General features: G+C 37.3%; 1 protein-coding gene across 2 annotated transcripts in view; it reads left to right on the top strand.

Moving 5' to 3' along the window:
- Positions 1-17,107, top strand: part of IFT80 (intraflagellar transport 80) — a 168,376-nt gene that overhangs the window by 118,122 nt on the left and 33,147 nt on the right. For both annotated transcript variants that reach the window (XM_008053944.2, XM_008053943.2), the window contains exon 10: positions 1,893-2,056. In XM_008053944.2, coding sequence (XP_008052135.1) covers positions 1,893-2,056 — 164 coding nt within the window. The remainder of the gene's footprint in view (positions 1-1,892; positions 2,057-17,107) is intronic.

Below are 17,107 nucleotides of genomic sequence, written 5' to 3'. Positions count from 1 at the left end.
TTGAATTGAAGTCTCACTCTGTCACCCAGGCTGGAGTGCAGTGGCATGCTCATGGCCACCCCAGCATCAACCTGCTGGGCTCAGGCGATCCTTCTGCTCCAGCCTTCCAAGTAGCCAGAACTACAGCCATGCACTACACCTAATTTTTTAGTTTATTGTAGAGATGCTATCCCGCCAAGTTGTCCAGGTTGTTCTCAAACCCATGGGCTCAGGCAATCCCCTTACCTCGGCCTCCCAAAGTGCTGGGATTACAGGCTTGAGCCACTGCACCCAACCTATTTCTACATTATTTACAAATGTATTTATTGACTGTTCTCTTAATAAAGGCAAATGTTAATGGCATAAATAAGTAGATAATTAAATAATATTTTAGTTTTTTCTATCACTGATGTTATTTATACAATTAGAGACTTTGTCCTTTGGAACAGGATATTTACTCACAAATAGGTTAAAAGCTATAGTATCTTATTTGGAAAAGAAAGTGATTTTAGTACTGAGACAACGAAAAAAATAAGAGTCACTCTGTCAAGATTAACAGATGTTGTTTTCATAAACTAAGGTGTATGATCATAAACCATGTAAGGACCAAACCCTTCAATTAAAGAAACTACCTACCAATCCTCAAGTATTAATTTAATTGTGTGTATAGTTGATATTCATTAGATACTTATTTTTCATTATCTTGGTATTTATTTCCTTTTTGTTTCCATAACAGCAAAAAAAATTAACAATTTCTGAATCTGGAAACAGTTCTGAATCAAGGATATGAAGAAGTCCAACATAAGACTTTTACAAATAATAATGTCTTGAGCATTGAGGAAATATGCATAGTAATATATCTGTAGAATGCATGTAAATCAATATAACCTTTCAAAGGGCAGTTTAACAATATATATTAAAATTTTAAAAATGTATACTCTTAAATCCAGTAATTGCATTTCTAGAAGTTGTACTAAGGAAATAAGTAGGGTAGACATACTGAGATGTATATACAATATAGGCAGGCACTCTTTAAAACAGTAAATAATTTAAAATAAAATGAATGTTCATTAGGAGTGAGTTTGTTAAGTAAAGTTATGGTATATCCATATTTTGTTGCCACAGTTTTTTTGTGTGTGGAAGTGGGATCTCAAGAAGTCTTTTGTTTTTTCTGTATTGTTCTAATTATTTTTCATGATATTCATCAGTTGTTCAAAGGAATAATATAATAATCATAAAATATGCATGTTTTGGGTTAATAAAAAATTAACAGCACAGAGCCCTATGCTTTAAATGTAGCAGTAACATAGCAAATGAACCTGACCCTGCTGCAAAAAAATATCTGTTTTTAGATATGATTATATACTGATGATCACCATATGATTTTAAGGTCAGAAGCCTCTTATTTTAATAAATACTGGCCATTATGTTAACTTTTTAGTCATTTTCACTGCTTTAGACTTTAACCAGTACTTAATCTTTAATTATCTTTAGCATAATCTTAAGTTAGGAAATATATATTAATATTATTTCATGAAACAATAGCCCCTGGCATTAAAATCACTGAATTGTAAATTATTAGATTGTTGATTACCTTTATATAGAGATTCTGCTTTAGGAAAGGAAATGAATTGTGGGTAAAATGTAAAAGAAGTCAGGATTTTGATATATAGGGTGGTAATTATGGACATTTTTATTTTTTTACCTTACCTTCATCAAAAAATAAAAATTGAGAAAAAAACCAACCACTGTTGAGTTTCAATTTTTTAAAATATTATATTCTTTATGTACCTATATACTTATTTTAATTGTAAGATTTATATTTTTCCAAAGGATAAACTATCCTCTAATATAAAAACAAAAAAAAATGTGTACTTCTCTTTGAGAATTTATTTTTATTCTTTATTTTTTAGACATTTTCTTCTTGTAGATGGTGGTGGCATCTATTTGTATTCTTATGAAGGGCGCTTTATTTCTTCTCCAAAATTTCCTGGAATGAGAACAGATATTCTGAATGCACAGACTGTGTCTCTGAGTAATGACACCATAGCAATAAGAGACAAAGCTGATGAAAAAAGTAAGTATATTTTTATAATTTTCTAAGTCAAATTTTCATAAAATTTGTTAACACTATAAAATTTCCATAAATTAGCTTTCATTTTCTTCTCTATTAACATGTTAACTTTATATAAAGGAATTATGAGCTTCCTAATTTGTTTTAAAAATGTGAATTAACTGAAGAATTACAGTTGTTATACTATATCCAATTAATGGAACAAATATTGCCACATCAAAGGTCAGTGGTAAGGAATAAATCCTTATATGTTTAATAGCTATTGATATAGAGTTTGAATTCAAGATTGTGGTCCTAGAATGTATATTAATTTTAATTTTTAAAATCTTTTTTAATATTCCCCTTTTTCATTTGATAACATAGTAAATATTGCACTTTATTGTAATATTTATCTTATTTATATATTTTTTAAATTGATATTTTAAGTTAATGAAGTAAAATGTGTGACTAACCTAAATGTTCTATTTAAAAATCTAGGCTACACTAGTATTAATAAGTAAATGTAAGTATGTCAGGTGTTTTAGAATTCCATAGTACAATGAAATTAAGGCATTGCTGTATCACAGATTCATTTATATCCAGCAAATATTATTGAGTGCTTACTATGTACCAAGCACTTTTCTAGAAGTTTAGGATATAGTGAACAAGATAGATAATCTAGTAAATAAAAATAAATAAACACATATATATAATAAATTGTCAGATAACAATACATGCTATGAAGAAAACTAATGCAGAATGAAGGAACAGTGAGTGGTCTAGATGGGGCAGAAGTATGACTGTTGGACAATCAAGTGCAAGGATTCTGAGGTAGGAGTGATTGGCATGTAAAGAAACTCCAGAAGGTCATGTGACTGAGCCAACAAGAGCCAGGTGTAGTGGTAGGAGCGGGGACATAGAGATAGGCAGGAGCCAGATCTGATAAAGACTGGGTCATGGTAAGGATATGGGCATGTATGAAAAAGAGGAACATATAATCCTAGGTGAATGAGGTGGAAGACGGGGAAGGGTGGACATTTGGAAGAGTTTGCAAATCAAGAGTCCATTCTGGCTATGGTATGTGTAAACGCTTTTTAGACATTCAAGCAGGGATGAGAGTAAACAATAGGATAAACAAGTTTAGGTCTCAGAAGAGCAGTTGGGACTAGAGATATAAATGTGTGAGTCATTGATAAACATGTCAGTGCTTAAGCTCATGAAATCACCTGGGAAGTGGGTATAGACAGAGAAGAAGACCAAAGACTGAGCACATCAATATTTAGGGATGGGTAAGAGGAGGAGGAGCCAGTGGAGTAAGAGGAAAACCAAGAGTGAGTGATCCCTAAAGCATAGTGAAAAATAGTAAATGTTAGATAATTGTTTCTCTCTGTTAATACATAATGTGAAACATTGTATATTACTGTTACCAAAAATAAGACTTGAGTGTTAATTTTGTTAGTTCACACCATGGAAGACCTAATTTAGGAACTAGAAAACTGCCCTACTTTTTAATGTTCAGCACTTTCAGACAGTAGCACCTCTCATACAGCTAGGAAACAGAACTCTATAAACAGATATCTCTTTATACCTTAGGCCACTCTGAGAGAGGACCTTTGGTAATTGTTTGTTTGTTTGTTTATTTAGATTAGAAAATGTAGTTTATTTAGAAAGTAAATTAGAGAGCGAGAAAGAGGAGATTCACCTCCCCAAGGTAGGGGAGGGGAACCAAAGCCAGGAAGCATATCAACAGCCATAGCTCAGTGAGTACATGGCTACACCAGAGTATAGCAAGGCAATGGTGGGGGTGGTCTAGCAATGACCGGTAATTGTTTTGTTTTTAAAGGTCTTCCTTTCTGGCTAAAAAAGAAGAAAAGAGAATGAGATAAAAAATAGTATTCAGATAGCAGACAGAATTAAGATTACTGTATAATTGCTAATATTAATAGTTGGGAAGCCAGATTTCTATCTTCACTAAATTTAAGATTGAAAATCCCTTTGATCACTATGAATTTTCTCTACTTTTCTTACTCAACACCACACATTTTAGATAAAAGCTTTAATAAAATACAGTAATACAAAACATAACAACATTTCAGTTAACAGACTGCATATACAATGATGGTCCCATAAGATTATAATTGCGCTGAAAAATATCTGTTACCTCTGAAGTATGATTTGCTTAGATATGTTTACATGCATAAATGCTTAGCATTGTATTACAATTGCCTACAGTATTCAGTATAGTAACTTGCTGTACAGGTTTGTAACCTAGGAGCAATAGACTACACCATACAGCCTAGGTGTGTAGTTATGCTATATGGGTTTGTATAAGTGATATTCACACAATGAAAAATTGCCTAATGACTTATTTCTCAGACCATTTCTCCATCATTAAGCAAAGCATGCCTGTATGGTGTTTCTAACTGAATATACCTTATTCTGAATTTTTCTGTAGTTAATTCACATCCAAAACATATTTCATTATTTTTTAATCCTTTGATAATTCATAGAATTTTAAAACTAGAAAAATTATGAACATTTCTAGAAATATGAATTTGTATGCCAATAAACATGTTTTACTTACATAAATTTTGATTGTTAAATAAGATAATTATATAATTCTGTTTTGCTATAAACACAAACTCAAAAACACTAAAATAAAATTTTTATAGAGCTTAAATAAGTTTAGGGTGGATATTTCTTGTTGGTGGATTGAACGTTTTATCATTATAGTGACCTTCTGTATCTTTTTAAATTTTTGGTAGCTTGAAGAGTATTTTGTCTGATATTAAGATCGCGACTCCTGCTTTCTTTTATGTTCTATTTGCCTGAAATTTTGTTTCCCATCCTCTTTAAGTCTGTGAGTGCCCTTTCTGATGAGCTGAGTCTCCTGGAGACTATATATTGTTGCCTCATGATATTTTATCCATTTTGCCACACTGTGTCTTTTCAGTGGTGCATTTAGTCCATTCTCATTCAGGCTAGTTATTGAGTTGTGAGAGTTTATCCCTGTCATGAGGTTCTTATGGAATTTGTTGTTGTTGCTGCTGTTTGTTTTCTTTCTTTTGATTTTTGGGTTGATTCATGTGTGTGAACCATTTTCCCTGAAATCTGGAACAAGATAAGGATGGCCACTCTCACCCCTCCTGTTCAACATAGTATTGGAAGTCCTAGCTAGAGCAATCAGACAAGAGAAGGAAAACAGGAGAATTCAAATAGGAAAAGAAGAAGTTAAGTTATCCTTCTTTGCAGATGACATGATTCTATACCTCGAAAATCCAAGAGAATCTGTCAAAAACCTCCTTGCACTGATAAAGGACTTTGGCAAAGTCTCAGAGTATTAAAAAAAATGCAAAAACCAGTTGCATTCCTATACATCAACAATAAACAAACAGAAACCCAAATAAAAAGCACAATCCCATTCACAATAGCCACACAAAAAATGAAATAGCTAGGCATCTTCCTAACCAGAGAAGTCAAAGACCTTTACAGCAAAAACTAACAAAACACTGCTCAAAGAAATCAAAGATGACACAATCAAATGGAAAAATATTCCATGCTCATGGATTGGAAGAATCAACATTGTTAAGATGTCCATCCTACCCAAAGACAATCTACAGATTTAACACAATACCTGTTAAATTACCAGCAGCATTCTTCTCAGACCTGAAAACAATACAGGAATTCATATGAAAACATAAACAACCACCGAATAGCTAAAACAGTTCTCAGCCAAAAAACAAAATGGGAGACATCATGCTCCGAGACTTTAAGTTTTGTTATAAAGCTACAGCAATCAAAACAGCCTGGTATTGGTACAAGAACAGGTATATAGACCAATGGAACAGGATAGAGATTCCAGAAGCAAAACCTCAATTTCTAAACCAACTCATCTTTGACAAAGCCTCCCCCATCAACCATTGGGGAAAACAGAACCTATTCAGTAAATGGTGCTGGGAAAACTGACTGACTACATGCAGAAGATTAAAACAAGGCCCCTACCTATCACCATACATAAAAATCAACTCTAAATGAATCAAAGACCTAAACATAAAACCTCAAACTATAAGAACCTTAGAAAATGCAGGAGATACTCTTATGGAAATTGGAACTGGCAATCAATTCCTGATTAAAACCCCAAGTGCCCATGCCATAAGAGATAAGATAGGCAAGTTGAACCTTATCAAACTGACAAGCTTCTGCAAAGCCAAAGAAACCATAAAGACAGCAGGGAAACAGCTCACAGACTAGAAAAAAAATTTTGCCAAATGTGTATCTGACAAAGGCCTAACATCTAGGATCTACAAGAAACTCAAATGTATCAAAAAGAAAAAATAACAAACAGTCCCATTACAAAGAGGGTCAAAGAGATGAATAGACACCTTTCAAAAGAAGACATACAAGCAGCCGACAGATACATGAAAAAATCCTCAACCTCACTAGTCATCAAAGAAATGCAAATTAAAACCACACCGAGATACCACCTAACTCCAGTTAGGATGGCCATCAGCAATAACTCAAAAAACAACAGATGCCAGATAGGATGCGGCGAAAAGGGAATACTTCTACACTGTTGATGGAAATGTAAACTAGTACATCCTCTGTGGAAAACAGTGTGGTGACTCCTAAAAGATCTAAAAATTGACCTCCCATATGATCCCACAATCCCCCTACTGGCAATATATCCAGAGGAATTCAAATCACTCTATGAAAAAGATACCTATGCACACGTGTTTTCACTCTATGAAAAAGATACCTATGCACACACAGCATTGTTCACAATAGCAAAAACATAGAACCAACGATGCTGCCCATCAAAAGAGGACTGGATTTTTAAAGTGTGGTACATATACACAATGGAATATTATGCAGCCATAAAGAAGGACAAAATTATGGATTTCACAGCAACTTGGATGGACTTAGAGTCTATAATACTGAGTCATCTATCACAGAAACAAAGAACCAAGTATCACATGTTCTCACTCATAAGCAGACCTTGAACAACTGTCATAATATTTTAAGAAAGGTATTGGCAGTAGTAGAAAATTGCTGAGGAGTGGGGGGTGGGACAGGGGCGGGATTGGCAGTAGTGGGAAACTGCCAGGGGAGGGGAGTCACACTCATCAACAGAAGTTTCTGCATAATAAACATTTGTATACCTAATCCTGAATTGTACCCCACATATTTAAAATAAATTTTTTGAAAAAAGAACTTAAATAAAATTAGGGAAAATATTTTCCTGTTTCTTTTTAGAGAAATTAGTAGTCATTGATGGCTAGAAATGCATGCTAAAATAACCTGTAAAAAGGGGCCATCTAATATCACTGGCTCCCTTCTAATTTGGGAGCTCCTTTATAGGCAGGAGTCTTGTGTCAAGCACGGTACTCTGTATTATAGTAGGTGGTCAATAAATAGATCTTGGCTGGATTTGAATACCTCTTTGGGTGACTGAGTAAGTACTGGAGCTACTGCTTTTGCATTCCTTCTTCTCCCCATCCACTTTGCACAGACATATTATATTAGTGTGAGTGATTATTTGAAACAAATGTCTGGGTGTGTGGGAGTGAAAGTTGGGTAGCAGTTACATAAGTTTAAAAGCAACTCTTTTAGCTCCCAGCTCCTTAGCTGTTCATTCTGCCGGTTTCTATAATATGTTAACACTGAAAAACAAATCCAGCTTCCTATAGTTCAAGTATACTCACAGCTGTGGAAAAAGTAGATGAGTTCATGCATATACCCCAGCTTTTTAGAATATGTGTAGGCAGCAAAAGGATGATAGGGCTTTTTTATTATTATTATTTTAAGATTTTAGTGCATATAGCCATGAAAATAATTGGGTTCAGCTAAGACCAAAGCATTTTTTTCAAAGAAAGCCAAAAGTTTTAAGTTTTGGTTTCTCTACTTAAACATTCTATTATAGTATTTTTCTTTTTCATTTTTTTTTGTAATTGACGATCTTAGAACATAACTAAATGTTACATTATTTCCTCTGTGAAGATAGACGGTGACCTCCAACTTAATATACTATTGACAATAAAAGCTAATTGTCAATGTACTAAAAGTGTAATCCTCTGGAATTAAACATGCTATACACATTTTAGCATTTTTATGGTCTGTATAAATCATTGACTTGTTCGCTGTGTTCATGACACTTCTGTCTTTTCATTTTTTGTAACTCCATTCATATGCTGTCGTATAAAATTGCTCTCTTTGGGATGGAGTAATTTGAGAATTACTTAGAGAATCACCAATACACTCTAACAATCCTTCTTGTTTGCCCAACAATTTTTTAAAGAGTGAATAACAGCTACCAATACCACTTTGTGTTTGTATCGAAGAGAAGCCTTGGTGAAACAGAGAAAGGGACAGAGGCAGCATTTGTTCAGGCTTCTTCAATACAGTATCTCCTATAATTTTCATAACTTTACTTACTTCAGCACTTCAGAGAAAGGTTGGGATCACAAATAAAGAACTATGAGTTATCATTATTAGATAATAACTGATGTCATCAAAGTAGATGATTAGAGAAAGTATTTGTGGTGAAAAGGCAACGAAGAATAAAACTTTAGGAACAAGTGTTACCAGATAGGGAGGAGCTCACAAAGGAGAATGATAAATGAGAGACAAAAATGTTTCCATTTCTGTGTATTTATGTGTTGTCCACTTAAGAGTTCCAAGACAGAGAGGATAGTCAGGAGCATCTATGCTGCCAGGAGGTCAATACCAAAAATAGACTCTCAGAATGAGGACTAAAAATAGTCTTTTTGATTTGGCAACACGTGGGTCATTGGTGACCCAGGCAAAAGCCTTTGAACAACAATGTAGTAAGATTGAACAACAAATTGTACTAGATTGAAGAGTGGGTAGGAGTTGTCAACACTTGAATAACTATTGTTTCAGGAAGTTTAGAATTAAAGAGAGGCAAAAAATTAATAGTGATTTTTTTTTCAATGAAGGTGATTCAAGTATTTGTATGCTGAGAGTGAACAAGAGGAAAAGAAATGGGTACAGGTTCAGGAGAAGTGGGGATGGTTGATGGAATAAGACCTTGGAGAAAAGCAGGCAGGTAGAAGGCAATGTGCAGGTAAAAAGAAATGTGGTGAGTGGAGGGGGATGGACACTAGACACTCCTTCACCTGAAATCAGAGTGCATGTGGTGAGAACAGTGCTATTATAAGGAAGAGTGGAAATAAACATGAAAGAAATGGAGCTGTTACATCAAAAGTTAACGAAAAATGTATTTTAATACAGTGAGTTTTGAAATATTTACATTATCTTAATGCATATTCGTATCTGTTTTGTGGCTTCCAGGCAACTTATTATGACTGAAACTTATTTAACTGCAAAAAGAACACCACATGAGATCTGCCTTCTTTACAGACTTTTTGGTGTAGAATGCAATATTGTTAACAGTATGCAATACAATATAGACACAGTGTTGAACAGCAGATTGCCAGAATGCATTCATCTTGCATGACTGAATCTTTATGCCCCTTGATTACAAACTCCCGTCTTCCCCCTTGCCCCTACCTCTGGCAACCACAGTTTTGCTTTTTGCCTCTATAAATTTGACTATTATCATATATCTCATATAGGTGGAATCATATGGTATTTGTCCTTCTGTGAATAGCTTATTTCACTTAGCATAATGACCTTCAAGTTCATCTATGTCGTTGCATTGCAAGATTTCCTTTTTTGGAGGGGGTATTGAATAATCTGTCTTCAGGATCCTGATTTCAAGTCTTTCAGATACGCACCCAGACATGGGATTGCTAGATCATATTGTTACCCAGGCTGTGGTGTACAGTGGTACAATCATGACTCACTGCAGTCTTGACATCCTGGGCTCAGGAGATCCTCCCACCTCAGCCTCCTGAGTAGCTGAAACTACAGGCATATGCCACCACACCCAGCTAATTTTTATTTTTATTTTTTTGTAGAGATAAGATCTCACTATGCTGCCCAGACTGGTCTCAAACTCCCAGCCTCAAATTATCCTCCCACCTCAGCCTCCCAAAGTGCTGGGATTACAGGTGTGAGCTTCTGCACCCAGCCAGTACTACTATTTTTAATTTTTTGAGAAATCTTCATACTTTTCCCATCAGCAATAGACCAGCTCCTCCACATTCTCACCAACACCTGTCTTTTTAAAATAAATGCCATTCTAGCAAGTGTGAGGTGATCTCATTGTGGTTTTGAGATTTCCTTGTTAATTAGTGACATTGAGCACCTTTTCATATATCTGTTGGCCCAGGTATATGTTCTGCCTGTCTTAATATTAACTCTTGATTATCTATGGAAAATATTTAATCTTGAAATATGTGCCCCATTTTAATATTGGAGCTAAACTGTCAGAGAAATTATTGCTAAATAGTCCTCAGAAAGTAAAACACGTTAGAAGTAATGCTAAAATAATAATTATTCACTTAAAAAAATTAGCTTACAGACTGCATCATATTTATATATCCTTTTATCTTAATAGAGACCTGGTGTGGACTGTTCTGAAAGCCTCCCAAAGAGTCCAGGAAAGTCCTTAGACTGGGAACAGGCTGAACTCCCAAAGCAATTGTTTCTGACAAATATAGGTTCTTTAAGACTGCTCCATAGTTCTGTGACAAGCCATTCCAGTATTCTGGAACTTTGAGTTAAATATTTTACAGCAAGACCATGAATTTATAAGACCATATTGATGACTTATGGAGAATCTCAGTTGTTGGTAGTTCATCTTTTTCCACCCTAACTGGATGTACTGCAATTCACTTCTGACACTGACTACTGAGTTAGTGGAACTTGAAAAGATAAGGACAAAGACCTTAACAAGACCGACTTCACTTGAGATGCTGGATAAAGTTTCAGGGCAGTTCTCAGGGAATTTGCATTTCTGATCAACTGGCTAAAAATTTTGAGGCCCCATGAACCCCTCAGGTTCAATAATTTGCTGGAATGATTCACAGAACTCACGGAAGCATTACATTTATGATTATAATTTTATTATAAAGGACAGACATGGGGTGAGGACAAGGAATTTCTGTGCTGTCTCCTCATGGAATGAGGGCACGTCACCCTCCTGGCACATCAACGTGCTTAACCAGGAAGATCCACCTAGTTTTGAGCTTTGGTATCCAGAGACTTTTGGGGTTTTATTATATGATTAATTAAATCATTGGCCATGTGATTGCACTCAGTCTTCAGCTCCCCTCCCATCTTGAAAGGTTGGGAATGGGGGTGAGAGTCTGAAAATGCTTAACTATCTTGTCTTGTACTTGGTCTTCCTGGTGACCAGTTTCTATCTCAAAGCTATCTAAGGGGCCGCCAGAGTCACCTTTTTAGGATAACAAAGAACTTAAAGGATTTTGAAGCTACCTGCCAGGATCCTAGAACAAAAACTTGATGAATTATTTATTTATTATACCACAGATCACTCTCTGGTCTTTGACCATAGATCTCGTATAGCAAAAGAATCATTCCTGTTGACAATACCAATATGAATAGTCCTAATGTTTGGAAGAGTCAGTATGGGCTTGAGATAGAAGACTTTTAATTCAATTTCCAATACATTTGACCATAAATAGCAGTATTCTATTCTTACCAACAATGCTAGTATTATACTATATCAAAAAATAAGAGTCAAAAGACACTGGCACATTACTAGAGTTCCATTAGTCTTTAATAATTAGTCCAATCCATCATGTTCTGTGACCAAATTGAAAATTGAAGCCACTGAAGTTTGCAGGATTCTATTCAATTTTGTCAGGTTTCAGAAGCACTAGAGGTCTCAACAATATATATGGTTTCCCCCTTCATGCATCTGCTATAATTGAGCTAAGAAACAAAATCATTCTCTTGCTCTAAGCCTCTTTTGAAGCATTTATGTGATATTAGATTTCATCATTGTATAACCCATTTATTCATTCCTTTACTCTCAGCTAATATTTCTCCTTTCCACTTGTATAGAACTAATGGGCTACTTCTGTTACTGGGCAATAAAGCTGCATTCACCATTAACCCCAAATTTTCCAGATGAAGTGGAAGCACAACCCATCCCATCAGGCTCTTAAGAATTCTGACATGAAGGTTTAAAAGTATAGTAACAGCCAGGTGTGGTGGCTCAAACCTGTAATTCCAGCACTTTGGGAGGCCAAAGCGAGAGGATTGCCTGAGCCCAGGAGTTCAAGACCAGCCTGGGCAACTTGGAGAGACCTGTCTCTACAATAAATCAAATAATTATCTGGGTGGGGTAGTGCACACCCGTAGTTCCAGCTACTTGGAAGACTGAAGTGGAAGGATCACCTGAGCCCAGTAGGTCAGGTCTGTGGTGACCATGAGCATGCTACTGTACTCCACCTGAGTGACAGAGTGAGATTCTAACTCAAAAAAGATAAAAGTGTAGTTACAGTTTCTTACTTAGGAATCATCTCTTCTTCAGGTTTTTGCCGTTGCAGCCCTGATCCTGGGACCACTGTGTCAGGTAGAAAAAAGAAAATGGGGGTGATATGAAGAAGAAAGAAAAGTTTGTTTGCCATGCCAGCATTCTTCCTCCCCCTCCCCCTTCTTCCTGAGATCCTCCCAAAAGGCAGAGGACTCTATGTAGTGCAGATACTCCCTGAGTTCCTCTCATGTCGAGTGGGCCCACACTCATGCAGGCATGTAAGCCAGCCCTCCTCCATGCTTCCCCCTGTTTTAGACAAGCACTATTTTAGTTGTCCTTTCTAATTCTTTAGCAAGCCATTACTCAGGAGGATCTTGTTTATCCCATTGTTGGACATTATGGGGTGTAAAGTATTAGTCTAAAGAAATTTGACTGGGTGGTCCACATCAATGCAGTATCATCTCTCCTGGTTCTTTTATGGTACCCTGAACATTTGCATCTACCACTAGATAAGCAAAACCCAGTCCAGAGTCAGTATCTATTCCTGTCAGGATGCATTTGTAGCCCTCCAGGGGCTACAACTTGCCACCTATGTGTAGGACTTTCCTCCAGGGGAATCTGCCCCACAGCCACCTGTAGTCTTACTTTGGTGGGCAGAACAGTTCTTACTGGTATATTGTGCCTCAGAGTGTATGAGAGGAATATTTCTAGATTTAGTTCATCTCTGCATTGTGGCAGCCCCTGGTGGCCACCCAAGTGACCACCTCAAGCAGGCACCCTGAGGTATTTGCTTATCAATTCTAGTCATCTTTTGAACTTGGCAGACGAAGTCTTCTGATAGGATTGACATGTCCTACTTTAATGCACTCCTCAAATTCCCATCGTGATTTCCATGGGGCTGTGCCCTATATGGGCATCCCTTTAACAGGCCAGCTTTCCGTTGCCCTTCTGCCTGACCATAGGACCAAGCCATTACCCAGGAGTTAGTGCAAACTCAAATATCAGAGCAAACAGCATACAATGCAGCCCACCAAGCTGATTTGTCTTTATCTTCTTTACCAGAGTGATAACCTTACAAACCAAATGTTTTATGTTCACATTAGAACTGCCACCCACAAAACAAGCAGCTATCTGTTGGCCAGTTGAGAGCTGTATATAAGCCACTGTCTGTGCAAGTGTCGCGACTGGCAGCTCCTCGAGTGTGTTCAAAGTCAGTCTTAGGGGAAGAGTCCCTGCTCATGAATACACTGTGTACCTTTTTGCGTTCTCCTAGTAGTGTGTCCTTGCTCAATCCATTTCCATTGCATTGTGGAACTCTGCTGGGTGTTGCCCTCCCTAGGGTCTTTCTGCAATATTACCCAAGATGTTGTGGGCACTTTAGATTTCAAGATTATTTTATATCCTTCAATCATAAGAGCAGTTTTAGTTAATGTCAGTCAGCTAGTAATTGCCCCTCAAATGGAAATTCTGTAGTCCAAAGTCTTGGTAGTTGTCACTGAAAGGCGCTCACAGGCTTTTGCCATACATTCCAGTCTATGATCTACCCAGGGTTATTGTAGACAGAATTTGTCCATACCAGTACTCCACATTCTATTCTGTATTATCTAATATTAGAGACCTGTGTGAGTTTGGGTTATCTTATTGGTTCCCATTTTGCATGCCTACTTAATATTGCTTGAAGGGTGGATTTACATGCCCTCTGTTTTATATCACTGATAGGGAAAACACTCCTCAGTCAGGCACAGCGTAATCTAAACGAGACACAACTACTTAACATAAATCTTGTTTACTTTTCATCCAAACTTTCACTTTAATCCCTTTAGCTGTTGTATTTCTATATCCTTTCAATCTAGTTGTGGCTCCCATTAGGATTCAGTTTTTGGTTTTACAGTACTAGATAAAGTGTCCCTGGTCATACATCATATCTATTTCTATAAAACATTCAGATAAAGGAGACACAGCGTCTTCACATAATGCCTGTTAAAACACTTCAATTTTCTTTTTTTGTTGTTTTTTTGAGTTGGAGTCTCACTCTGTTGCCCAGACTGGAGTGCAGTGGCTGCTCCCGGCCACCGCAGCCTCGACCTGCTGAGCTCCAGCGATCCTTCCGGCTCAGCCTTCCAAGTAGTTGGAATTACAGGTGCGCGCTACCACGCCCAGCTAATTTTTGATTTATTGTAGAGGTGAGGTCTCGTCAAGTTGCCCAGGCAGGTCTTGAACCCGTGGGCTCAGGCTGTCCACTCACCTCGGCCTCCCAAAGTGCTGGGATTACAGGCTGAGCCACCATGTCCGGCCAACACTCCAATTTTCATTCAAACATTCACCTTAATCCTATCAACCTTGTTCCTTCTGTGTTCTTTTGATTGATTTGATTGTTCTGTTTAGGGCTTCACCAATAGGTGGTACCAAAGTACATCACACTCTTGTGTCACGGTGCCCTAGAATCTTCTCTTCTCCACCCACTGACCATTTTGCCCATTCATGTGTATAAGGCTTTGGGTCCCCAGCTCAGAGATAAGCCAAAGAACCTGGCCCTTCCCCTGTGTTTATCTTGACTAAGTTGGGAGACCATTGCTCCAGGTGATTGAAGGTCAGGTTTCTTGTTGCCATCTTTGCCTTTCACTTTCCAAATTCTTCCAAACTAGGACGAATAAAGCAGATTTCTTTAGAACCCTTAAATGTTGGGACACTAACAGGGACTTCCATTGGTTCACACATCTTCTGTATTTTGACCCCACCAACATTTTCTTTATTTCCTTAATTTCTTAAAGATGTCTCCCTTGCTAGGATGAATCCCTTGACTTTCCCCTTTCTCCTTCTCCTTCCCCCCCCCCATCAATCTTTGCTTATTTCACACCATTTCTTAATAACTGTTTAAAGATTTTCTGCTGGTTTGGATGAATCCCTAGACACTCCCCTCTGTCTATCCTCATTCTCTTGGGAATCATGCAAGTCCTTTTCATGAATTGTTTCAGCAAAACTGTTTCCTTTGCAAATGGCTCTGAGGCCAGTGGTTGTACCTTGATCTTTACCATTTTTTCTCATTCCTTCAGTTGGGTCCTGAAACTAGAAGCTGTAATTCAGTCTAGCCAGAATTTATAGTTGGCCCATCTCTTACTTTCATTTTAGCTATTATAGGTAGCAATAACCAAGGGATTGTATATTTCTCTTTTTTTATGTTATGTTGCATTTTCTTATGCCTTTAGTGAGCCAGTTCCCTGGGAGCTGTATTTTGTCATTTTAAAGCCCATGAATAACTTTTATCTCCAATCACTGATGGCCACACAGTTGCCATTTCATACTATGGGTGACCCCATGGCAAGGAATCAAAAATTCTTCATTTCTTGTTCTTTTAGCCTTCTGTTACAGGAAAACAGAGAGACTGTGACACTGAGGCTATCAGGAAGTAGCATTTTATTGGCGTCGGCACGACTCAGCGGGCTAATGCTCCAAGGCTGAGCAACTCGGAGAAAGAGGATAGGGGTTTTATATGTTAGTTTAGGTAAGGGAGAGGATTCGGGTTGTATGCTTATACATTTTTCTTTGGGATTTGCAAGGGTGTATTTAGCAAAACGAGATTTTCAAAGAACAAATTGTTTCCAGGATATACATGACAAGCAGGGGTTGTAAACTGATAATGTCACAAAGAGAGGATGGGGGGTGGGTAAGGTTGTGAATCAATTACTATCTTGCACTTGCAGGAAAGCGGCTTTTGGCTGTGTTGTTTTCTCATGTCCATGTCTAGCAGGTTTGGAACTTGCAGGTTGATTTTTAAAAAGGAATAATTTTGACTGTTTTTAGCCTCTCTCTGCCACATTCCCCCCTTTGATGCTCAACCCTTCATGGGTTAAAGAGCATTATCTTCAATTTGGTGCATTAACATTATGTGGGCTGCAGTTTTTTGTTCAACAACTGTTTCCACAAACTTAGAGATGGAGTTCATAATTATTGGGACTATGCAAGGGAGGGTAAGACAGGATCCCAACAATAGGATTAAAGATCCAATAATGTACTTAAATTCTCCCAGACCTAAGAACATGTTTTCAAACCAATTGCCAATTTTTATGCCATGCCATTTTTGTACTGGGACATGGGCAAGCTTTCTAATATTGGTGGTTATATCAGTTATATCTTTACTATTATCATCTGTTTGCAAACAACAACCAGAGCTATTACATTTACCACATACACCTCCTTCTTCTGCTAGCAGGTAGTTCAAAGCCAGGCAGTTCTGATAAATGGCGGCGCACATTTGGGCTTGTTGTTAAGCAGCAAGCTCAAAAGCCATGGCTGTTTGGTTAGTTATAATTTCTAAGACAGCTTGTAGCCTGATAATGCAATTTAGTATATATATAGGCATGCGGTATCCCCAACTTCCATCTTGTGCCTATGTGGCTGGGCCATAAGTATTTATTATTTTCTGAGGTGGCCATTTGTCATCTTTCCAAACCTGGGTGCCTCTGATATTAAGAGTTTGATCAAGAGATTGAGCATCCCATGTTTTGAGGCTCTCATAAAGAGGGATGCCCAGTTCATCTTACTTTGGGTTAGACAGAAGGAAAAATCCTGGCTGTATTATTCCTATGGTACATGTGCCTTTCCATAGCACTGGGAGCCTGGGTATATGTAACCTTTCCACATATCCAAAACAGCCCTTTGGGGGCTTTCCAGAGGTCTGGATTTACAGAGGACAGATTTGTCCAGCT

Source organism: Carlito syrichta, unplaced genomic scaffold (assembly GCF_000164805.1).
Source record: "Carlito syrichta isolate Samal-C Ts95f unplaced genomic scaffold, Tarsius_syrichta-2.0.1 Scaffold288891, whole genome shotgun sequence".
Classification (NCBI taxonomy): Eukaryota; Metazoa; Chordata; class Mammalia; order Primates; family Tarsiidae; genus Carlito; species Carlito syrichta.
Note: the sequence above shows the minus strand (reverse complement) of the source record. Positions and strands in the feature narration are given on the sequence as shown.